Raw genomic sequence first — 21,812 nt, 5'->3', positions numbered from 1 at the left:
TCGGTTTAGCTTAAATTTTCCATTTCGAGACATGGATTCATCCATTTCCCCAAAAAAGCTCTGATTCCTTTTAGAGGCGAATGGTATTTAGGAACTGAACCTGGATGCTGGTGTGTTCATTGTGGCTGGGGTGTTATCATTTTCAGGGCTTTCAGTGGACAGAACTAAGAAAAAAATAGAATAACAAGCTTATTGATATTTCCAAACCACATCTAACAATATTGGGGTTTTCCTTAAAATCTTTGATTTTGTATTCATAGCTCTTTCCTTGGCTTCTAATACTGTGAATGCTATTAACACGTTCACCTTTTGCTTTATTCTGTAAGATACATAAAATAGTTTCACAATTATATTGTTACTATTAATATAAGTCAGATCGAAATGTGGTATTTCTTCCTATTTCATTTTGTCTTTTGCATACATTCTGCTAGAATGGGCAGTCAGTATTGAGTTCAAAAGCCCTGTGAAAGAATCCTTTTCCCTATAAAGTTAATGTTGCCAACTTGATCCTCCAGTTAGATTATTTTGCTTGTTTTTTATTTTTTTAAAAAAGATTTTATTTATTTATTTGACATTGAGAGAGACAGCGAAAGAGGGAACACAAGCAGGGGGAGTGGGGGAGGGAGAAGCAGACTCTGCTGAGCAAGGAGCCTGATGCGGGGCTCGATCCCAGGACCCTGGGATCGTGACCTGAGCCGAAGGCAGACACTCAACGACTGAGTCATCCAGGTGCCCCGCTTTTTAATTTTTTTAAATTTTTTATTTTAAAGATTTTATTTATTTATTTGAGAGAGAGAGGGAGGGAGCAGGAGTGGGGGGAGGGGCAGAGGGAGAAGCAGACTCCCCGCTAGCAGGGAGTCCTACTCCTGGTGATCATGACCTGAGCCAAAGGCAGAAGCTTAGCCCACTGAACCACCCAGGAACCCCTTTCTTTTGCTTTTTTAAAAAAAATTTAAACTTACATGCTCTTTTCTAAGAAGTCAACTTTATTGAGGCACAATATAATTTATAATAAACTGCCCCCACTAAAAGTATATGCTAGTATGTATACATCTTTGTGAACAGCTGCTGGAGTGACCACCAGGACATCTTCATCACTACAGTTTCCCTGTGCCCCTTTTGAGTCAGTCTTCTCGCCCTCCACCCGAATCCTCAAACACAACCACTGATGTACTTTCTCAGTTTCACCTTTTCTAGAATTTCCTAGTAGTGAAATCATAGATGAGTATACTTTTATTTCTGACTTCTTTCACTCAGCATAATGTTTTTGAGAATCCTAAATGTTGTTTGTATCAATAATTCATTCCTTTTTTTTGCTGAGTAGTGTTCCGTTTTATGGAGATATGATTTGTTTATCCAGTCAGTGGCTGGTGGATTTTGGATACTTTGCAGTTTTTAGGTGTTATGAATAAAGCCGCTTTGAACATTCTTGTACAAGTCTTTGTGTGGATATATGAATTCATTTCTCTTGGGTAAATAAATATCTAGGTGTGGGATCGTAGACTGCTGTGATAAGGGTATATGTAATTTTATACGAAAATGCTGGACTGTTTTCTAAAGTGGCTGTGCTAGGTTACACCCATCCCCCCAAGTCTGTAGCTTCACATCTGGACCAGCGCTTAGTATTGTCAGTGTTTCTCATTTTAGCCATTCCAGGGGGCATATTGTCATATCTCGTGATTTTTATTTGTATTGTTCTCCTTTTGATTGAATTTTTCTTTTGAATAGTAAAACATTTCTTAGTTCTAGAGTCAACATTCTATGAAAAAATATATTTAGCGAAGTCTTAAACTTCTTACTCTCCATCGTACCATCGAAGGTATGGCGTATACGGGGAGAGAAAACCCATGTCTTTGTTAGCAAGAGGTCATGAGCAAAGAAGGGAATAGCCCCTACCTTCATAGAGTTTACATATTAGCAAGGGGAGGTAGATATGAATCAGATAATCTCACAAATAAATGTAAACTTGTACCTTTGCTGTGTGCTGTGTAGGAAAGAAAGCTACAAGGAGAAGCCTGGGGCTGTTGTACCTGAATCTCTTCCTGGTTTCCCAAGAAAAAGACATTGTTTATGCGCTCCCTCCCTTCATACTTGTTGCAAAATTTCTAAAGTGCTGTAACTCTAGGACCTGTAGCGACAGGCTGAGCCCTGGGAAAGCAAACTAACACCCTGCTGTTGGAACCCAGATCTCTGGTAAAACCATGATGAGCTTTCACATGATTATTTGGCTTGAGATGAAGTCATATAGACTTATTCCTCACAGAGCCCTGGGTGAAACACACTTCAGTGTTTTAAAAAAATATATATGGGTAACACATGATTTATATTTAATTTGTTAAAATTCCTTTTCTGTTTTGTTTTTAACATTATGGATAATGATGATTCCTCAGTGATTAAAGAATGTCAGTGCTTGTTATCAGTGGTTTTTTTTTTTTTTTATTTCTTGCATCTTGTAGGTTTGTTGGCCATCCCTCTCCTCTGCCCCACGAGACAGCTCATAGTTTTTAAATTTGAAACTTCAGTGTATGTTTTAATTTCCTGCAGGTCAGCTTGACCTGGTACAAAACACTGATAGTCTTCATGATGTTAGGTCTTAAATTCTTAGAAATTTTGATTCTGGGTTACTGTTATAATAATTGAATGTAGTTACTGTGTACTCTGAAGTGTCTTAGATAAGATGTAGTTTCACTCGGCTGTTCTAAAACTGGAAACTTTACTGATGCTGTTGTCCTATTTGCAATTTTGATGCACAGTTAAAGTGACTGAAACATAATAGTCATCACTGACAGTGCGCTTTTAAAGGAAGTCTACGGAGAATATTTTCAGTAACAACGTACTTTTTGAATGCCGTGATCGACTTTTCATGTTTGAAAGCTTATTCCACTTTTAGGAAGATGAATTCTGGTCTCTCAAGGTAAACAGTATAGTAAATTATCAGGGAAGTGTTGGTGCCCGCCCCCCCCCCCCATCCTCTATGATTTCGGCATATTGTGGCATGTAGATTCCAAGAGTGAAATTCTAGGGTGATCGATTTTGGTTTTCATTTTGCCAGTCATCGTCCTGGCAGGAGACACTTGGCACACTCTGACCGAAGTAACTGAGGAGCATTTAATAAAGGGCTGGTTTGGCAGCACTGGACAGGGATATATGAGGAACCAGTGAGGAGGATGCATGGCACCCCCCCCCCCCCGGGGAGGGTGGGGCGATGGCTAGCTCCACCAGGGAACTTTCTTCCCCCCTAGTTCTGAAGGCGGGAAGGAAAGGGGCAAGTGCCTGGACCTGGAGGAGAAAGGAGCTGGGGTTATGGGCCCCTCCGTAGGGATGTGGCCTTAGGGGCCAGGGGAGTAAATCCTGCACTCATCCTCCTTCCACCCTTCACTTATCTTACTTGTGCCGCCTCTTGGTGGGGCCAGATCGGAAGTCAGTAGGCAGGGGAGCCTGTCCGTGTGTCCGCACGTCTGTCTCCTGGGACCGGGAGCAGCGTGAGGGGCTCTGGGGCGGATGAGTACATCCAGCACCCTGAGAGACAGAATGTAGGATGCGGAGGACCAGCACGTGCCCTGAATACCTATAGCGCATGCATGAGCTTAGTCCTGGCCAGTGCCCGAGAGCGGCAGGGCAACTGGTGACGGGGTGGATCACTATGGAAGGTATTTTAACATCGAAGGATCTTTCTTTAAGTTAAAACGCCCAAACAAAGAAACCAAAAATACCTAAATGGAGTCCCAGACCCGTTTCAGCTAGGTTCTGATAGTCTTCATTTTCCAGCATTTGATAACTACTTTCCCATCACTGGAAGACGGTACAAAATCAGGGGAGATCGCTCCCAAAGAAGAGCCCACCTTCCTCGGGGGGCCACCTCTGAATGCAGGAGGCGGAGCTGGCCACCCCGAGCACTCCGCGTCCCCACACGCTCTCCTTGCCTGTGTGAAGCGTCTGCGAGCGGGGTGGCCCCTAGGGGCTCCCACATGGGTGCAGCACGGCTGAAAGGGTCCAAGTAAGCTTGCCATCCAGGATGCCCTGCAGGCTGGAAGCTGGCCTCAGGGCTGCCACATGAGGGTAGAAAGTCCCCCCGAAGCAGGTGCACTGTTTTGTCGTCATTTTGGGGAAAGGCTGCACAGTTGAAACCCCCCAAGCACAACATTTCTTTCTGTTGTCTTAAAAGATGGATGACAGGGCGCCTGGCCGGCTCAGTCGGAAGAGCGTGCATGCGACTCTTGATGACGGGGTTCGATAAATACAATGTTAAAAAATAAATAAAGGTTGATGACAGTGTACATAATATGTACTTGTAAGAACATAACTCATCAGAAATGTAAACCGCGTCCTCAGTGTGGTGTATAGATCCCACAGGCCATGTGATCCCAACCCCAGAAGTTGAGTGTGATCTGGGGCTGTGTTTGTTCCGCCAACAAACACACTCTTGGGTGTGTGTGGATGATTCCAGTGACACGATGTTAGGGAGCTTAGCTTTCTCTCACCCATTTTAGAATATGTCTGCCAAAGCAAAAGCCCTTTCTCTCCTTACTCCCTCCAAAAACTTCTCTAAAGTAGCACATGATTTTAAGAATCTCCTTCCTGCCAGGTGAATTCAGAGACCCTGGGTCCCACCTGGGGGAGGGAATGTAAACATTTGCACAAACATACACAAGTGGTCCCACTTTGTGGGATTCCATGGGTCTTGGTGCAGATGTTGGAACTCTTTGAACCATATGCACAGATTTGAAAACATGGCCAGCAGGCTGGATTTTCTCATGGAAGTGTCATGGTTTGGTGGAAAGATGGAGGCAGCTCTGGAAACTGAGGCATGAATCCTGGCTCTGCCTCTTGCCGATTCTGGTCTGGGGCAAGCCCCTGTCTTTTTGGAGCCTGTTTTCTTGGCTATAAACGGACTTAATCTCAGATTCCTTCATGGAGTTGTTCAGGGCCATCTGAGTGATTGATTGTTTTTGAAATTTGCTATACAAACGGAAAGGTGTTTTGTCTGCTGATGGTCACGTACCAACAACACAAATATAAAGTCATAATAATAGGACTGGTAACTTTTGACTTTATTTCTCATCTGACATGAATGATTAAAATGTGTGTGTATCAGAAAGCATTTGTGTGTGTGCACACCTATTAAAGGTTGTATATTACTTACTACAGTAGATGGTCCCCAGATCATTTGGCTTCACTTAAGAATGTGTGATAGGGTTTTTTTTGTGTGTGTGTGATAGGGTTTTATTACCGCTGCCTACGTATGAGGTGATGTTTGTAGCAGACTCTCCTTTTGGTGGGGAGGCATATAGATTCCTGAGTCAGACTTGCTTGCATTTGACCCGAGGCAAGTTAGTTAACCTGTCTGAACCTTAACTTCCTTATCTGTAGAGTCCTCCCGCTCCCTCCGTTCTAGGGTTGTTGGGAGAATTAAATACACACGAAAAATGCTTGGGGTAGAGCTTGGCACCTGTTCAGTTGTCAGTTAACGTTAATGGTTGTTCCTGTTGCTCCTACCACCACCATCACCACCACTACTCAGATGTTCGAGGGTACCCTGAGTTCCAGGTTAGACTGATATTTAGGCCAAGTGACTCAGCAGTATACTGAGTGAATTAAATTTTTTTGTGTGTAAAATTTCCACGGATAATCAAGGGCTGGCTGTTTTGGGGAACCTTAACGGATCATTGTGGCATGGTCTAAGACTGGTGTCAGGGCACCTAGCGTTCGGATCCCCCCTCCCCCCGCCTGTGGGGAGGTCCAGAATACTGGCTACAGGTGCCCTTACTGAGATCCCTTTCAGGACTCATGAAGTGGTGGTCAGAGAGTACTTTTACACTCTCCAGTGAAACGTGCTGTGTACAGTGTTTGTTAAATCGGAGATGTTCCCCTTATGCAGCGTAATCAGGTAACTCCTAACCCTTGGCCGACTTTCTCTCTCATTTGCTATCACGTCGCCTTGTGTAATTGTCAGTTATTAACCTGATGAGCTTCTGGTTCAGTCTCTGGAGGGCTGTGTTTTGTGTCCTGTGCCTCAGGTTGTGGTGAGTTCTCAGGCGAGCTGAGAAGTGTGCACTCACAGGTGCCCTTACGGCCCTGTACCATTCTTGGGGGGATCACTGTGCTGGTAGCCCAAATGAATCCCCAGAGTGAGCAGGGCTCAGTTTGGACACTGGCCCTTCCAGGTGACACACATCGAAGTGTCACCGAAACTCAGCGATCTGCACAGGTATGCGGATACGGAGGTTGGCAGCTCCCAGCTTCTGTAGAACCTCATGGGAACACAGTTTGTCAGAAAGATACGATGAGGTGGAGGACCAATGTGATTTGCCTTGGCAGGACTCTGAAATTGGCCTCGAGGACACTGTGTGAGGCCAAGGGGGAGGGTTTAGACACCCTCGTGCCCTGGCTCTAGGCAGCTGCGGGTCAGGTCGCTCAGCCTTCGCTACCGTTTTCATGTGGTTTCACATGGTTCCTAGGGTCCAAGTCAGCTTGTCTTTTTGGGTAGATTCTGTTCCCTTAAATGTTTACCTTAGTGCTGATCACAGGATTAGTTCATTCTCCCGCTGCCGAGGCTTTGCCTAGGGCGCTGGGAGGCCTCAGTTCCTTTGGAATTCTGGATTTACCTCTTCTTACCGGCGGGTTTCCTGACACCCCTCCCCCACCCCCAGCACATTTGGCCTTGCCCTCTGCTCCCACAGGCTCTGTCCGTGTCCTGACTAGCACAGCGTCATTGCTCCTTGTCACTTCTCCCGCCTGGGTTGGGGCTGGTTTCACATTTGTCTCTGCCGCAATGTCACCACGTCAGACCATTTGTTGAAAGGATTGCCTCTGTTACTGGTATACTCGTGCTGAAACTGAAAGGTGCTGGAAAGGCAGTCTCTCCCTCCAAGGGGGTCGAGTTGGTTGTAGCAAGATGCTGCAGCCAAAAGCTGGATTCCCAGCCTCGGAACCCCAGCACGGCCGCTTGTGTGGACCATGAGGGAGACTGGTGACGGGTTGGGGCCGCGGCCAATGACCACCTCTTACAAAGCAAACATACAAACAAACCAGTAAACCAGGGAGCCTGTTTTCCTGAGAGAGGGGGTTCTTATGATTTTCTTTTTAAAATAAAAGGTCATCACTGTCAAGTTCAAACCCAGTACCCCCCCCCCCCATAACTGTAACTTTTACCTAGCCAGGTACATTCAACAGCTTTTAGTTATGGAAGTAAGGTGATCAAATTATATGTGCCAATTAGATAAGATCATATTGGAACATTTAAAAATAGATGAGTAACTACTGACAACGAGCAGATAAAGTGGCACTAGGTGGGCCAGATGTAATCCAGCCGAGGGTGTCTCTGTCTGTCAGACCCACATGTGCCTTTATTACTCTCCACAAAACATTATTGTGTCAGTTATCATTTGCAGCATCTGAATCACTTTAAAGAAAGTAGAGGGGGCGCCTGGGTGGCTCAGTCGTTAAGCATCCTTCGGCTCAGGTCATGATCCCAGGGTCCTGGGATTGAGCCCCACGTCGGGCTCCCTGCTCAGTGGGAAGCCTGCTTCTCCCTCTCCCACTCCCCCTGCTTGTGTTAACTCTCTCGCTGTCTCTCTCTCTGTCAAATACATAAATAAAATCTTTAAAAAAAAAAAAATTAAAGAAAGTAGAGGTACTGGAAAGAGTGCAAGCTCACTCCAAAACTAGAGCTGGCTGTCATCCTTCCCCTCCGCACTTCAAATTGTCTGTTGATAAAAGTCCTTTACTGGGTCTTGAACGTTTTTTTTTTTTTTTAAGATTTTATTTATTTATTTTAGAGAGAGCTGGGGAGTGAGCAGTGGAGGGAAAGGAACAAGCAGACTCTGCACTCACTGAGTGCAGAGCTTGGAGCCCGACGTGGGGCTCCATCCCACAACCTTGAGATCATGAGCCAAAATCAAGAGTGTGACGCTCAACCGACTGAGCCACCCAGGAGCCCCTGGGTCTTGAACTTTTAAAATAACTTGAGTTTCTATTTCTGTCAATGTGATAAAGGGTAAATTTACCTCCCTTGGTATCTATTAGCTTTAATGGATAAAGTTTGCCTTTTAAACTTCAAAAAGTGAAAAGGCAATCTGATATATGTCTTTTTATTCTACCATGTGTCCTCTTTGTAATTTGCTTATGCAATTTTTATTTTAAGATTGCGGGTACGATACGAACAACTATTATTAAAAAATTATAAAAAGGAATGTATCCACATCTTGGACAACTTTATCACATCACTGTACATTCTTGTTTCATATCAGATGACAAATAAAACCTACATTTGCATATCTTTGTTTCTATAATAAAGTTGTTAGCAGTTAGACGGTCATGAAGAATTTACTTATCCATATATTGTGTGTGTCAGGGAGAGCACACAGTATCTGGAATTCATTTGAATTCACCTCTTTGAAGTGCTGTAGCCTGGCTGTCATTAAAGTGTATAAAAAACCAGCTTCTGACCTGTGTGTTTTACAAGTGCTTGAAAGTTTTTTAAACCTCTCTGTGCCCGTACTCCTTCTCAGCCTGCCCAGGTAACATGGTGAGCTTGCAGATCGGGGAGAATAGTTAACCCTTATCTTCTAACCATCCCCAAAAGACATCTAGATGGGTGAAACGAATTTGGAAGAATCCCAAGATTTAGTTGGATAAAAGCGGTGATTTTGCAGATGCCAATTGTTTGGCCTTCTGATATAGAGCGGGGGGGGGGGGGGTGTTCTGTGTGCGTCTTTGTGGGTGTGCGTGTTCCCTTTTCTTTATTAGAGATCGCCAGTGTAGAGTTTGACAGTATCTATCCGTAAATATGCCTTTGTGGGTGGACACACTCCAGGTTTGCCCCCAGCGCCGCCCCAGTGAAATCGGACTGATGGGTGGTGGAGGGCAGGAGAGCAAACCGACTGCATCGAATAGCAAATGCCCAAGTCACGAATGAACTGAGGACAGATTCCTGCAAAGCGGAGCTCTGAGAAACTCTGATGAACGGGTTTCCTTTAGCAGTGTCCACTCCCTTCGCCACACCTGGTTTTTCCTAGAGATTAATTTGGTTTTAAGGCAAATCTTGGGTTGATTTTGGTTTTATTTTGGTGTGAATGCAAGGACAGGATTGATTTTCCTGCAGTGACTAACACGCACAGAGCCTGATGCTCAGCGTCTCCACTGCAGATGAAGCATCTACCCTGTGCCTACAAACGGTGCTTGCCCACCTGTCCCTGCTGCATTCCCTTGCCCTTCATCCATGGATGCTCATGAAGGAAGGGGGGTGGTTACGAGATAGCCAAGGTGCGCCCCTGACAGAGCTGTGGGGCGCTAGAACCACCACACAGCTCACGTCTCTGAATATTGTGCAAGTGATGTCTTAATCATTTCCATCTTTTGGAACACGTCTATAAAATAATAGCAAGACGGTTGCAGAATTGGGGGTGATTTCCATATCTGATATTCAGAGGACACCTTGTTCAGCGGCTGTGATTAACAGGGGCTCTGTTTCCAGCTCCTGATGCTAACGGGCTGGCGTGGGCCTCCCTGCCTGCAGGGGCCCCTCCCCAGGGTGGAGAGAGACTGAGGCACACGGGTTGGGGTCTTGAGTGAAACTTTTGTCTGGACCAGGGGTGTAATTTCTCTTTTTTCATCCCTCCTCCTTTTGGGGGAAAAAAAGAGAGAGGAATGGGGAGAGCACAGTGGGGCAATAAAAACAGGGCCACACCACAAAGTTGTTAGGGAAATCCAAGTGTCTGACATGACTTCTTTTTTTAAAATCTTTCTTCTGGAGTAATTGTCTGTTTTGTTGTGGGAAATGAACAATGATCTATCTAGATAAAAATTCTTTGTGATCAGTTTTGTTCTTTCTCCTTCTCTCTTTCATGTACTTGGCTACTTCCTCAGATCATTTTCTTAATATTTAAAATTCAAAAATCCCCCTTGATGTCTTTACATTATAAATGACAGAATTTTAGAACAAAAGGGGCCTTTAGGAATCACTCACTTGCCAAGCATTTTGGTGGGGTACAAGGTCATTGTCATTTGTTAGCGTAACTTTTCTCTGTTCTCTCTCTCTCTCTCTTTCTAGTATTTCCCAGCTTCTCCTGTGACTTCCTTTGACAGAGAGGAGAACTGAATTGATTAAACGCCTTTTACGTGCTGGGTACAGTGTTAGGTGCATTCTGTGCGTGACCACATGTAAGCCTGACATGACTCAGAAAAGATAGTATTACTTCTAATACAGAGGTGAAGAAGCTGCCAGTCTAAGAGAAGTGGTTTATTTCCAGTAACACAGCAGGGTAGCCGTGTAGACCAGAACCATGTAGGTCGAGCCCTTTGTTGCTTGGGAGCCATGTGTGGGATGCATTCTGGAACGTTCCCCAGGAAAGCCCTGGCATTGCGTCTGGCCCCTCTCATGCCCTTCACCATCTTGATAGGCCCAGGAGGCATGAACGCAAGGGAGCGAGACTGGGGTGGGGGGGGCTTGGAGGGAAGGGGAAGGGGCTGGTGAGAGCTGTCCCTAAGAGATTGCACGTTCCAGCCAGCGGGGGGGGGGGGGGGGGGCTGCCCTGCACAGGGGGTGTGGGCATTGAGTGGGTCCGCAGGAGGGGCTGGCTGAGAGAGAGAGAGAGAGAGAGAGAGAGAGAGAGAGAGAGTGTGTGTGTGTGTGTGTGTGTGTGTGCAGTGTTAACACCTTCCTCCCCTGCACAGCTCATCTCTGTCCTCTGTTGTCCCATAGCCCTTTGGTCAGCTTGCGCAGTCTTTCAGAGTTGCTTATTGTTTGTCTTCCTCTCGAGGTCCCGTGCCTGAAAAAGTGGACCCTGTCTCTGTGTCATGGTGTGTCATGGCAACAAGTGTTAAATGACCTGCTTCAGAACGAGACCCAAGGGGCATTCTTTTGTTAGGCCCAGGGAAGTTGGAGTGGGTTTGTGACCTGTTGGAAGTCCCAATTCAGCCTGGTCTAGGGGCCGAGGATGGGTTTTCTGGGGAAGGAAGGAACCTGCCACCATGGGGGTATCAGCACCTGCCGGCCCCTCCCCCAGCCCTCCCTGCCGGCCTCCCTTTCTCCTTCCTTTAGGTCAACTTGACCCTGGGGAGCCTGAGCAGGAGCCAGCTCCTGAGTAGAGGAGGAGCCCGCCGGGGTGGGAGGTGGGAAGTGGGAAGGCAGGAAGGCGGTGGGGGCCTGTAGGAGGAGCTCTTTCCAGAAGATTTTAAGGCCGCCCTCCAGATCCTGGGAAAACTTTCTGTATGTTGGGTTAGAATGGCAACTTGATGAAAAATGTCAACTTTGCCTCCCCCCCCCCCCTCGCCAGCCAATCTATAAAAGCTACAAGTGTCTTTTGATGCACAGTGAGTGGGACACTGGGAAGGAGATGGAGAAATGAAGGCCCACATACATTAATAAATCTAGCAACACATTCTCAAAGCATATGGTTTGATTTAGTCTGTGGTATGATTTAGTCTGACCACCTAATTTATAGAGGAGAAAATTGAGACCCAGAGACCTACCTAGTGAGGTGCAGCTCAAAGAGTATGTATTCTTAATACTGATGGGCTTACTAATTCCATCTGTACCTCCTCCTCTTCCGTCCCCCACTCGTACCCTTTTTCTGCCTTGAAGCACTTGACTTAGGTCATCATCGGTACCCCCTCCCCAATCCCACAGGACCAGCCCAACTCTCTTAGCCCCTGAAGACCCCGTACCTGTTTTAGGTTCCCAGAACTACAAGCGCTTTGAGTCTGAACCCCAGGTTCAAGTTATCGAGCTGTGGGCCGGGGGCAGCTAACGATGGGCTGTGTTTTTGTAAATCAGGTATTCTGGAAGCACAGCATGTCTGTCCTTCATGCTTGTGGAAGGTCAACAAAGACCACATTGCCCTCCACAAATAAAATATGTACACGGTTGACCCTTTAAGAAGAGGTTGACCAACCCCACCTGTTGAAGAATCAGTTGATGTTAAACCTCCAAAGCCAGCCCACCTTAGATCCACCTTTCTGCATCCCTGAGCTTCTGCTATAAAGGTGGGGGTCAGCGAGCCTACAGTGGAGGGAAGAGGGGGTGTATGTCCAGGAAGGTCGTTCAAGTACCTTGATCGGTGGTTCTTAATTCATAGATATCTCGAAGGTTATATGTTCAGATGAGCACTGAACTTCCTCCACCACCCCCCAATCTTTGACCTAGTTAGTTGCTCAAACCAAACCATTCTTCATCTTTCTTCTTTACCTGTCACTTCCAATCCATTGCCGGGTCCAGTTGGTTCAGAATACATCCTGAAGCTGCCCTTCTTCCTCCTCCTCCTGCTGCCACCTGGTCACCTCAAGCCTGGACTGTGGCATCAGCTCTTAACGGACCTCTGCAGGTCCTCTTGCCGCTTCCAAACCATTTATTCCTATGGCGGCAGGTCCCTGCCTTCTAACTCATGAATCATTATTTCCTTCACGGCAGGCATTCCAGTCTGTAGGATCTTGCTTATTTATTTCTTTGCTTACTTGCTGTCTTCTTCCCCCTCTAGAATCCGAGCTTCAGGAGAGCAGCGCCTTTTTGTATTGTTTTGTATTCACTAGCGTCGCCCGCATGGTGCCTGGCATGTCGGGGGGACCATATGGAGGAGGGAATGAACAAGGGTAGGTGGTGTTGGAAGCACCCTCAGAAATGGCAGATCAGAAACATCGAGAAGAATCATTTCAGATGGTGCACCGAGAACACATACCCAGCTCCCCACTCCATTTTGACCTGGGTCCTGCCTCATCAGCCCCGTTCCCCCAGCATGGGGTATCATGATGCTGGAAATGGGCTTTATCCCTCAGAAGTGATGGGGTGGGGCGAGGAAACCATTGTCCTAGACCAGCATGTACCACACGTCCTTGACCCAGAATCCACATACAAAGTGTATGTTTCTTTGTGATCCAGTGTGCACCCACATACGTGTGTACGCACACGCCCATTCACAAAATGCCACTCCAGTACAATGTTGTGTGTTCTAGTCTATGTGATTCTGTTCTGTTCCACGAAAACCGTGCTGGCTGTGCCCCGTGACTTTGATTTCATGACCCATTAACGTGATAGCCCACAGTTTGAAAGTCATCTTTAAAATTTGGTACTCGTCCTCAGGAATTCACAAACCTTATGCAGAGCCCCCCAACGAAGACCCCTACATACGGCAGGCTGATGGAGGAGGTGCTGCGTGCGGGGATGGGAGAGATTCACGCGCTAGAACATCTCAGGAAAAAATGTTATCGTTACAAGTTAGATTTAAGACTTAATTTAGTTGTTGTTTTATCTCTGTTTTTTTTTTTAACCTTTCCGACTAATCAGTTCTGTCTACAATATAGGCTTCCTCTTGTGTACTGATGTTTTTTATTGCTAACAAGGAGCTGTCTATTATTCTCCAGGTGCTTTTTAATTAAAACACAAAACTTGGCCTCATCCATATCTTCTTACTCAATTTATTTCTCTTATTCCTCTCCTTTTCACATTGGTTTTTTCAAGCTATATGTGTGTGTGTGAGAAAGATCTTCATTCAGAGACACATTTTCATCTTTATATACATGTATATGTATAAATGTCATCTTAAAGAATATCTATACACAGAAATGTGTCTCTGAATGAAGATCTTTCTTTCCTTATTATTTTGAATTCCTAAACATTTAATGGTGCATGGCCCCCACAGTTGTCACAGGAAAAAAAAAATCCCTATTCTTCAGATGAGATGCAGAAATTTCTATAAAAGCCCTGACTCTGAACTTATTACACAACTATAATCAAATTACAGCTGCCTTTCCCCGGTGAGGGGCGTTAAATGTAATTTTTCCTGTCCTAAGAAACTTGAGTATTCTCTCTCTGCATATTTCCATTAAAATTTTTTTCAAGTCGGTCTTTTTACTCTTTTATGCTGTTCCATGAGACCAGGGAGGACACTTGCAGATGAGATGCAGTGGCCAGGCTCTTTCTGTTCCTTTCAAGTTCTGTACGGTCATTGGAGGGGGTAGGCAGATGACAGTGTCCCTGCGGCTGTGTCCTGAAGATGCTTTTTGTGTTTATTTTTCTCTCTTTGGAAATTCTAAGTATGAGGTTTTTTTATGTTTTGTTTTTTTTTTTTTAAGATTTTATTTATTTGAGAGAGAGCATACGAGAGAGTGCAAGCTGGGTGGGGGCAGAGGGAGAGGGAGAAGCAGACTTTCTGCTGAGCAGGGAGCCCGAGGCGGGACTCATCCCAGGACCCTGGGATCATGACCTGAGCCAAAGGCAGACGCTTAACCAATTGAGCCACCCAGGCGCCCCTAAGTATGAGATTTTGAAATTCGTGTCTGGTCTGCAAAAACCTATCAGCAGTTCCAGATCTCTCTCCCGATGAAATGCAGAACCGATCAAGGTGGGAATCTTTATGACCTGAAGCCTGGGCAAGCGTCTGCAGTGAATGGCTGTTGTAAATATGTGCCGACCAGTTCGAAATTGAACCTCGGCTTGATGATCACTGTGTGAAGGCCTGGGCGAAAGAAAACTTGGAGCAGCGAGCGGCGAGGCTGCTGTGAGTTGGAAGTGGCACGGGAGAAGTTAACGATGGCGAGCACATGGGAGTGAGCCGGGTGCGGGGGGCGGACGGGAGTACGCATGGAAATAAAGCGGGCATCATAGAAAGTAGAAAAGCTCCCCACAGTGGACTTGCTAAGCCAGGACCAACAGTACCTGTGAGTTTTCTGGAGGCTCCTCCCACTGCCACTCTCCAAACTTGGTGTTTCTTTTATGATGAATGGCCTTGGGAAAATCAGATTTGATTGATCGATTGGTTTTTAAAGATTTTGTTTTATTTATTTATTTTTTAGGGGGTGGGGCAGAGAGAGAGGGAGAGAGAGAATTCCAAGCACACACCACGCCCAGCACATGAGCCCTACGCTGAGCTCCATCCCACAACCCTGAGATCATGACCTGAGGCGAAATCCAGTCAGACACTTAACCGACTGAGCCACCCAGGCGCCCCTCAGATTTGATTTAGTGAAAGGCATTGGATAGCCAGCTTTGCTCCCTTTCTTCTGTCAGAAAGGAGAGGTTCATGACTTCATCCACCATTTCTTGAGTATGGGTAGGCATGTGACATCATGCCTTTGCTGGGGCCCCACACCCATCCCTTAGGGGGTCTTTATTTTGCCAACGAGGAAGCCAAGACTTTCTGGGGACCATGATTTGCCCAGGACCACACAGGAAACATCTCAATGGCTCCAGAATTCCTGGTTCTTACTGTAACCCCCACCCCTGCCTCTTGGATCTGCATCGGTTACCTTGCGACCCATCCCCCCAATTGTGGTTTTTTCCTCACTTAGTTCGTAAATAGTAATGTAGTATAATAAAAAAGATACTTAGGCCAGGATTTGGAGAAACCACATTCTTGGCTTACTGTTATTTGCCTAAGAGGGTCAATTGTCCTTCATGTCTTTGTCATATTTTTATTCCCTGTAAGATTAAACAGCCCACCTTGAAAGCCACCTTGAAAACAAAGCCCTTAGGTTCCCAGAACTGAGATAATCTTGCAGAAATGTTTGGGTGGCTTGTGGGCCCTGGCCCTCCGGGTAGCTGGTTAGGGGCCTTGTGTTCAAGTAGATCTGAAAGGCTCCATGGGGAACCTTTGGTGGAGTCAGGCCAGGACCCACCCCCGCCCAGCCCCAACACACACACACCAAGGAGTTACCAGCTTTTGTGGTTTGTTTCATGTTATCTGAATTTGGTCGTTGCTGGTCTGCCCTGACCTCCCCCACACCTCTTCTATAAAGTGCGCTTTGCATCTATTTCCCGAAGGAAAGAACCGGTGGGTCCCCGCAGCTCATTCGGTGGCCTGCCTGCTTTCCTGGGAGTGTCTCAGCAGTGCCCCTCAACTATTCCGGGCTTGGAAATGTATGCATGAAAGGAAAGGCCACATAAGGACATGGAATTTTTCAAAGTTGACATTTTTCACGTTTTTACACATCCAGATGGTTAAACTGGAACGTTGGTGTTCTGCTTAGGCAGGTTGGCCTGACTGGGAGCTGTGTTTGGGCTCAGGCCTGTGCGCCCCGGGGGTGGAGGCTGGGGTGGAGGCTGGGGTGCATCAGAGGCTCCAGCCACTGGGGATCTTGGCTTTTGGAGCAATTCTCTCTACTCAGGGCACCAGAAAGAGTTAATTCGGGTTCTGGCGCTCACTGATGTTGTGACAGTGAAGAATGTTAATGGGTTCTGTGAATCAGTTTGTAAGTAAACTACGGGGTGAACTCATGACTGAAATACAAATTTTTAAAAGCCTCTTTAAAGATTTTAGGAATAACTTATTATTTTTTTGTTTTGTTTTCCTTCTAAGGGATTTTCTTGGGAGTTTACTCCCCGCCCCCCCCCCAAGAGTTAAACAGTTTTATTGTTTGCTTTCTCAATGTTCCTGTCCTACAATAGTTCTGAAAAGAAGAGAGTCAGTCCCTTGGCTGCAAGCATGGGGTGGGTGCGGGTTTATGTAATTTGACTTCTTTTCTCTCCAAATCAGTAAATATTTACAAACGACCTTATCAAACAGCTTGGGTACATTCGGTCACTTGAAAGCATGCAGGCAGAATAGTGACTGCCCATTGGCCTGCTGCCAGGTCAGTGGGCCTCACAGGAAGGACTGACTTTTTTTTAAATAAAAATGTGGTCCACAGACCAAAAGTGGGCCTCAGAAGCAACTCTTTCCATGGAACCAGTTTTAGAAAATTTGCATTTTTAAGTTTGACTTCTAAAGATCCAACTCCTTTAGGCCTGGGGCAGAATACTGTGAACTTCCGCGTCCAGAAAATAAATCCTGGCTTCTGGCTTAGTTCCCCCCCCTGCCCCCCCCCCCCGCCTGATTTCTTTTGTTTCTTGGGGAAGGTAATTACAGAATTCCATTTGAAGCTTAAATGTCGTTCTTTGTGAGTAAGTAGGAAAAAACAAGTGGATTACTTTCCGTTTTTTTGCCAAGTGGTGCTGAAATAAGATGGTTTAAAAACACAACTCTCGAATGTTTTACAGCGGCAGTGGGAGTTTGGGGGTACCCCGCCCTCTTTTTCTTTCCACATTTGAAATCTGACAAATTTAAAATGCGTTTTTTAGAAGGGGTGATACATATGTCCTTCAGAGTCGACACTGAAAAATAATAAAGGAATCTGAGTTTGGGGGCCATCAGGCTATGAAAATTACAGTATTATTGTACCAGCATCCCCTGGGAATAGCAGGCTCATTTCGTCTGCCACACTTAATCCAGGTAAGACCGAAGTGCATTTTATGGTGCCGTCCGGTCAGTGTCCAATATTACATATTTCTGGCTGGCAAACAATGACAAGTAAGTGAGAGGCTTTTAAAAATAAGTAACTGTGGTAATTGCTATTCATCTACTTACTGCAGAATACTGAATGTTGCTTTATTAATCATTTTTATGTTTTCATTTTCTTTGCAGAGCATTGGGAAAGGGTCATTGTGGTGCATAGACCCAGAGTATAGACAAAATCTAATTCAGGCTTTGAAAAAGACACCTTACCACCCATACTCACACGTGTTCAATACACCTCCTGCCTCTCCTCAGGCATATCAAAGGTAAGCAATTCAGACTTCCTTTTTTTTTTTTTTTTTTTGATCTACTGAAGTTGCATTATTTTGGTGGAGACAGGCACTGAAACTAATTTAATAGGCTGTATGATATGGAAAATAACTGTAGGTAAATGAGAAAGAAATGAGGTATTATTGGAGGTATACCCACTGTTGTATTTCCTGCAAACCTTACCGCTTCTGGCTGCTTCGGAGGAACGTGCTTAGAAGGCTTCACAGTGGGCGAAATACTGTCTTCCTGGGTAGAAACATTTACCAAGAAAAGTTGACAGCTTTAACATCTCCATGCGTCACGGTTTGTTGGGATAGAAGTACAGGAATGAGTCAGGTAAGCGCTTCGGTCTTCCCAGCCTCTGACTGAGAGCGTCTACAGGTGTTCGCTGAAGGACTCACTTGATTGTTGTCATTCCTGGTCTCCATGTAGACGGTGCTCCAGAGTGATCATTTTGTTGTGGTTACTTGGTGTTTGCCTCTTCAAGGAGAACAGCAGAGAACAATGGAGACTTTCATTCCCCCTCACATGCCCATTTGGGTTGAGACAGTGAGGTCACGGTGCCATTTTTACAAAGATGTAATTGGAGGGGAGAGTAGGAAGCCTGTCCCTAAAAATAAATAAATAAATAAAATAAAATAAAGGTGTTAATGTTAGATTCCAAAAAAAAAAAAAAGCCACATGACACAGATACAAATTTTAAAATCGATTTTATCTCACATAGTGCCAGGGTTGTAAATATATTCCTCACTCCTGGAAAAAAATTTTTTTTCGTTTTTAAATGTAAAGAAGTGTTTCTATTGTAACCACCCAGTTGAGAGACCTTATCCTTGGGCTACAAGTTTATGTCAGTGAGGGATGGCGTGGATTCGTAGATTTCAGTGATTTTTATAGTCCACTTCTTTGCAGATTCTTTCCCTTGTCTGGTGTTTGCTCTGCAGAGGGGAGCACCAGGTGATCCTCTGAAACTGCATTAATGAAGTTCTTGTGCATCTTAGTTGAGAAGCATTCCATCACAGGCCCTAGACAATCAGTCTTCTGCAAGAGACGTGGAGGAACAGCTGGGCTCTCGGGGAAGACTGCTGTATGTCTGCCTTTGCTAGGCGATTAGCGTGATGGTAGCCATAGCAACTGGAGCATCTCCATAGTAACGCGTAGCCGAGACAGGTGCAGTTGCATCACAAGGCTGCTTGTTGCCTGGCAAAAGGACAGGCCATTAGTACTTAGATATACGCTGTTGCCTTAGAAACAAATAACCCTACATAGCAACTACAGTTGGTTTGAAAGATTTGAGGGAGAAAAAAAAAAGGTTGTAGCAGCTTTTGTCTGTGTTCATAAAAATCAGCGCAAGCATACTTTATTGGAAATGACAACTTGAGGTCATATAGCTGTAGGAGATAAAATGGGATTTTCCAGAGCAACCCAGCCAACATTGTAGAAATGTCCAGAAGGACAGAGCCATATGCTTGGTTTTCTCCTTGTGGCTGTAGCTACGCCTGAGATGGAAGGGACCTGGGATGGGAGAATTACTGATCTCCGAGGTTGATAGGGGAGGCGATGACCCTCATTATTAGAATTTTCCCCAGATTCTCCCGTTCCTTTGTCATTCTCCATCCCCTCCGCCCCCCACCCTCCAGACCCCACAGAAAACCCTCACTTTCCTCCCCAGTTTGTATCTTGGAAGTATTTCATAGCCTTTTGTTCCTAGGATGTTAAGAACATAACTGTTATTCACTGGGTCATATCATTGGTTCATTTAGACAGTATTTTGTTGCCAAATGTGACCCCAAGGGAAACGCAGTAATTATTTAATAATTTGAAGGATTATGGCAGAGCTCTGGGGTTTGCAGACTCAGGCAGAGGCTTTCCGAGCTGGCCTAAGCTTAATGACTTCATTTGATTTTTTAATGTAAGCATAAAAATGCAGACAAACCAGAGCTTTTGTGATGAAAATAATTTCCAGTCGACTACTTCAGATCCTGCTCTGTCACCTCCAGTTCCTCTTCTCCCGGGTGACTGAAGGAAAAAAAAAAGTTTCTCTATCTACCCATGCGGGCGCTCAGATTTCACCTCCGTAAAGGTCACTGGATGTGGAGTGAGACGGCGTATCAGATTCTAGCTAGCCTCTCTCTTCCGTGTCTTCAGTCTGAGGACGGGTCACTTTCTCTGTCCTGGGGACGACTGTCCCTTCCTCGCAGAGCTTAGATTTTGCTCCAGGATCCTCTAGTGTGTGCGTTTGTGCTAAAGATCCTAAATACTGGATGACCATACAATATTTGGATAGCTCACAGTGAAGTGTGGTATGTAGTTCACTTCTAAGTCCCCAGGGCCACTTGTTGATGGGACTTAGGGAGGATGGACGTGGGACAAAGCACGTCATTAAATAGGGACCAGAAATGCCGGCTTGGCAATACCTGGCAGGTGTGCCGTGAGGCGGGGGTCACCTGTCAGCCCCTCGCAGCATTGCCGTGTGGGCACCTGGGAAGTGCTGGGCGTTGGCAGGGCTGGTACTTAGCATGCTGAAGGTGGTGCTTACACTGGATGGGTGGTCAGTGCTGTGCTTGCCGGTGTGCCTGGCGAGTAGCTCTGCCCCGAGCTGCAGCTGCCCGAAAACTGCCGGGAAAACGAGGCATCTGAAAACGCTGCCCCGGACGTTGTTCGTGGCCAGATGCGCTGCTCGATACTGTAGCTCGTGGACTCCGGGCGCCGTGTTCCAGTGTGCCCTTTTGGATGTTTGCTAGGCCGTCCCTCTGTACCTGTTTCATTTGACACCCCAGCTGTGAATTGTTTGTGATTGAAATGCAGAGCTCAGTGACATTAGGCATAACAGACTAAGAGCTGAGTGGCTTTTTTTTTAATAATTTAAAAACACTGTTTTTAAAGATTTTCATTTATTTATTCGAGAGAAAGAGAGAGAGAGCATGAGCAAGGGGCAGAGCAGAGGGAGAGGGAGAAGCAGACTCCCCCATGAGCAGGGAGCCCGACACGGGGGCTCGATCCCAGGACCCTGAGATCATGACCTGAGCCAAAGGCAGACGCTCAACTGACTGAGCCACCCAGGCGCCCCCAGAACTGAGTGATTTAACAGAAGTTTATTTTCTCACAGTTCTGGAGGCCGGAAGTCAGAGATCCAGGTGTCAGCAAGGTTGATTCCTTCTGAGTCTGAGGGACGATCTGTTCCAGGCCTAGCGTCTGGCGGTCACTGGCATTCTTTGGGTTGTAGAAGCATCACGTCGATCCCTGCCTTCGTCTTCACGTGGTGCAGTCCTGGTGTGCTCTCTGTATCCGGATTTCCTCTTTGTATAAGGACGCTAGTCAAACTGGCAGAGGGGCCTGCCCTTCAGTATGATCTCATTTTAATGAATTTGACCTCCAGTGACCACATTCTGAGGTACTGGTGGCCAGGACTTTCACATGAAACTTGGTGGGAGGGGACACAGACAATTTCACCTGTAACAGCCCTTTTCTTAGTAAGACATTTTCACTGGTAAAAATATGGAGAAAGTAAGGAGGTATTCAAAAACAAAACCGTGGGGGCATGGTGAGGGGATACAGAAGCCTACCTGAAATGGTTCCCAGTGGCCCAAACTGGGACAATTTGAGGAGGAAAATAAATAACTGTTGGGTTATGACCCAAAACATAGAGTAAGTATCTGTGAGTCCACACTGATGTAAATAAATGATGGAATAAGTAAATGGGTATAGAGACAAATCTCCTGTACAAATGAATTCCAAACAGTCTCGGTAGCTACTCCTCCCCTCCAGGAGTTGGGAGTTTAACTCCCCACCCCAAGTGGCTGCACTCAATGACTTGCTTCCACAGAGTGAGTATGGAAGGAAGCAGAAGAGGAGGTTTATTGTGGGAAAACCTGGCACCCACCACCTTGGCCAAGTGATCAAAGCTGACTTCCATGATCAGAGGTTGCCAGCAAGCACCTTTGATATGATGTCTTGGAACTGACAGTTCACCTCTGTGGTCTCCCCACCGAGCCCCCCAAGTCCATAACCCCTGCCGAATCACAGGAAAAACGTCAGACGATAGTTTTGTCCCCGAGGCGGGGGTGGGGAGGGCACTCTACAAAATCCCTGAATAGCACTCTTCAAAGCTGTCAAGGTCATCAAAGGCAAGGAAAGTCTGGAAAACTGTTACAGACCTGAGGAGGCTAGGGAGACGCCAGAGACTGAATGGGTACCGTGATATCCTGGACGAGTTCCTGGAACCCAAAGGACATGGGGGAGAAACTAGTGGAATGTGAATAAACCATGCAGTTTGGTTGA

General features: G+C 46.0%; 1 protein-coding gene across 7 annotated transcripts in view; it reads left to right on the top strand.

The window, feature by feature from the left end:
• Positions 1 to 21,812, top strand: part of FOXN3 (forkhead box N3) — a 390,992-nt gene that overhangs the window by 204,098 nt on the left and 165,082 nt on the right. For all 7 annotated transcript variants that reach the window (XM_078054092.1, XM_036085498.2, XM_036085503.2 and 4 more), the window contains one exon: positions 17,394 to 17,530. In XM_078054092.1, the coding sequence (XP_077910218.1) occupies positions 17,394 to 17,530 (137 nt within the window). The remainder of the gene's footprint in view (positions 1 to 17,393; positions 17,531 to 21,812) is intronic.

The sequence above is a fragment of the Halichoerus grypus genome, chromosome 8, assembly GCF_964656455.1.
Source record: "Halichoerus grypus chromosome 8, mHalGry1.hap1.1, whole genome shotgun sequence".
NCBI classification, from domain to species: domain Eukaryota; kingdom Metazoa; phylum Chordata; class Mammalia; order Carnivora; family Phocidae; genus Halichoerus; species Halichoerus grypus.
This window is presented reverse-complemented; position numbering and strand designations above follow the sequence as displayed.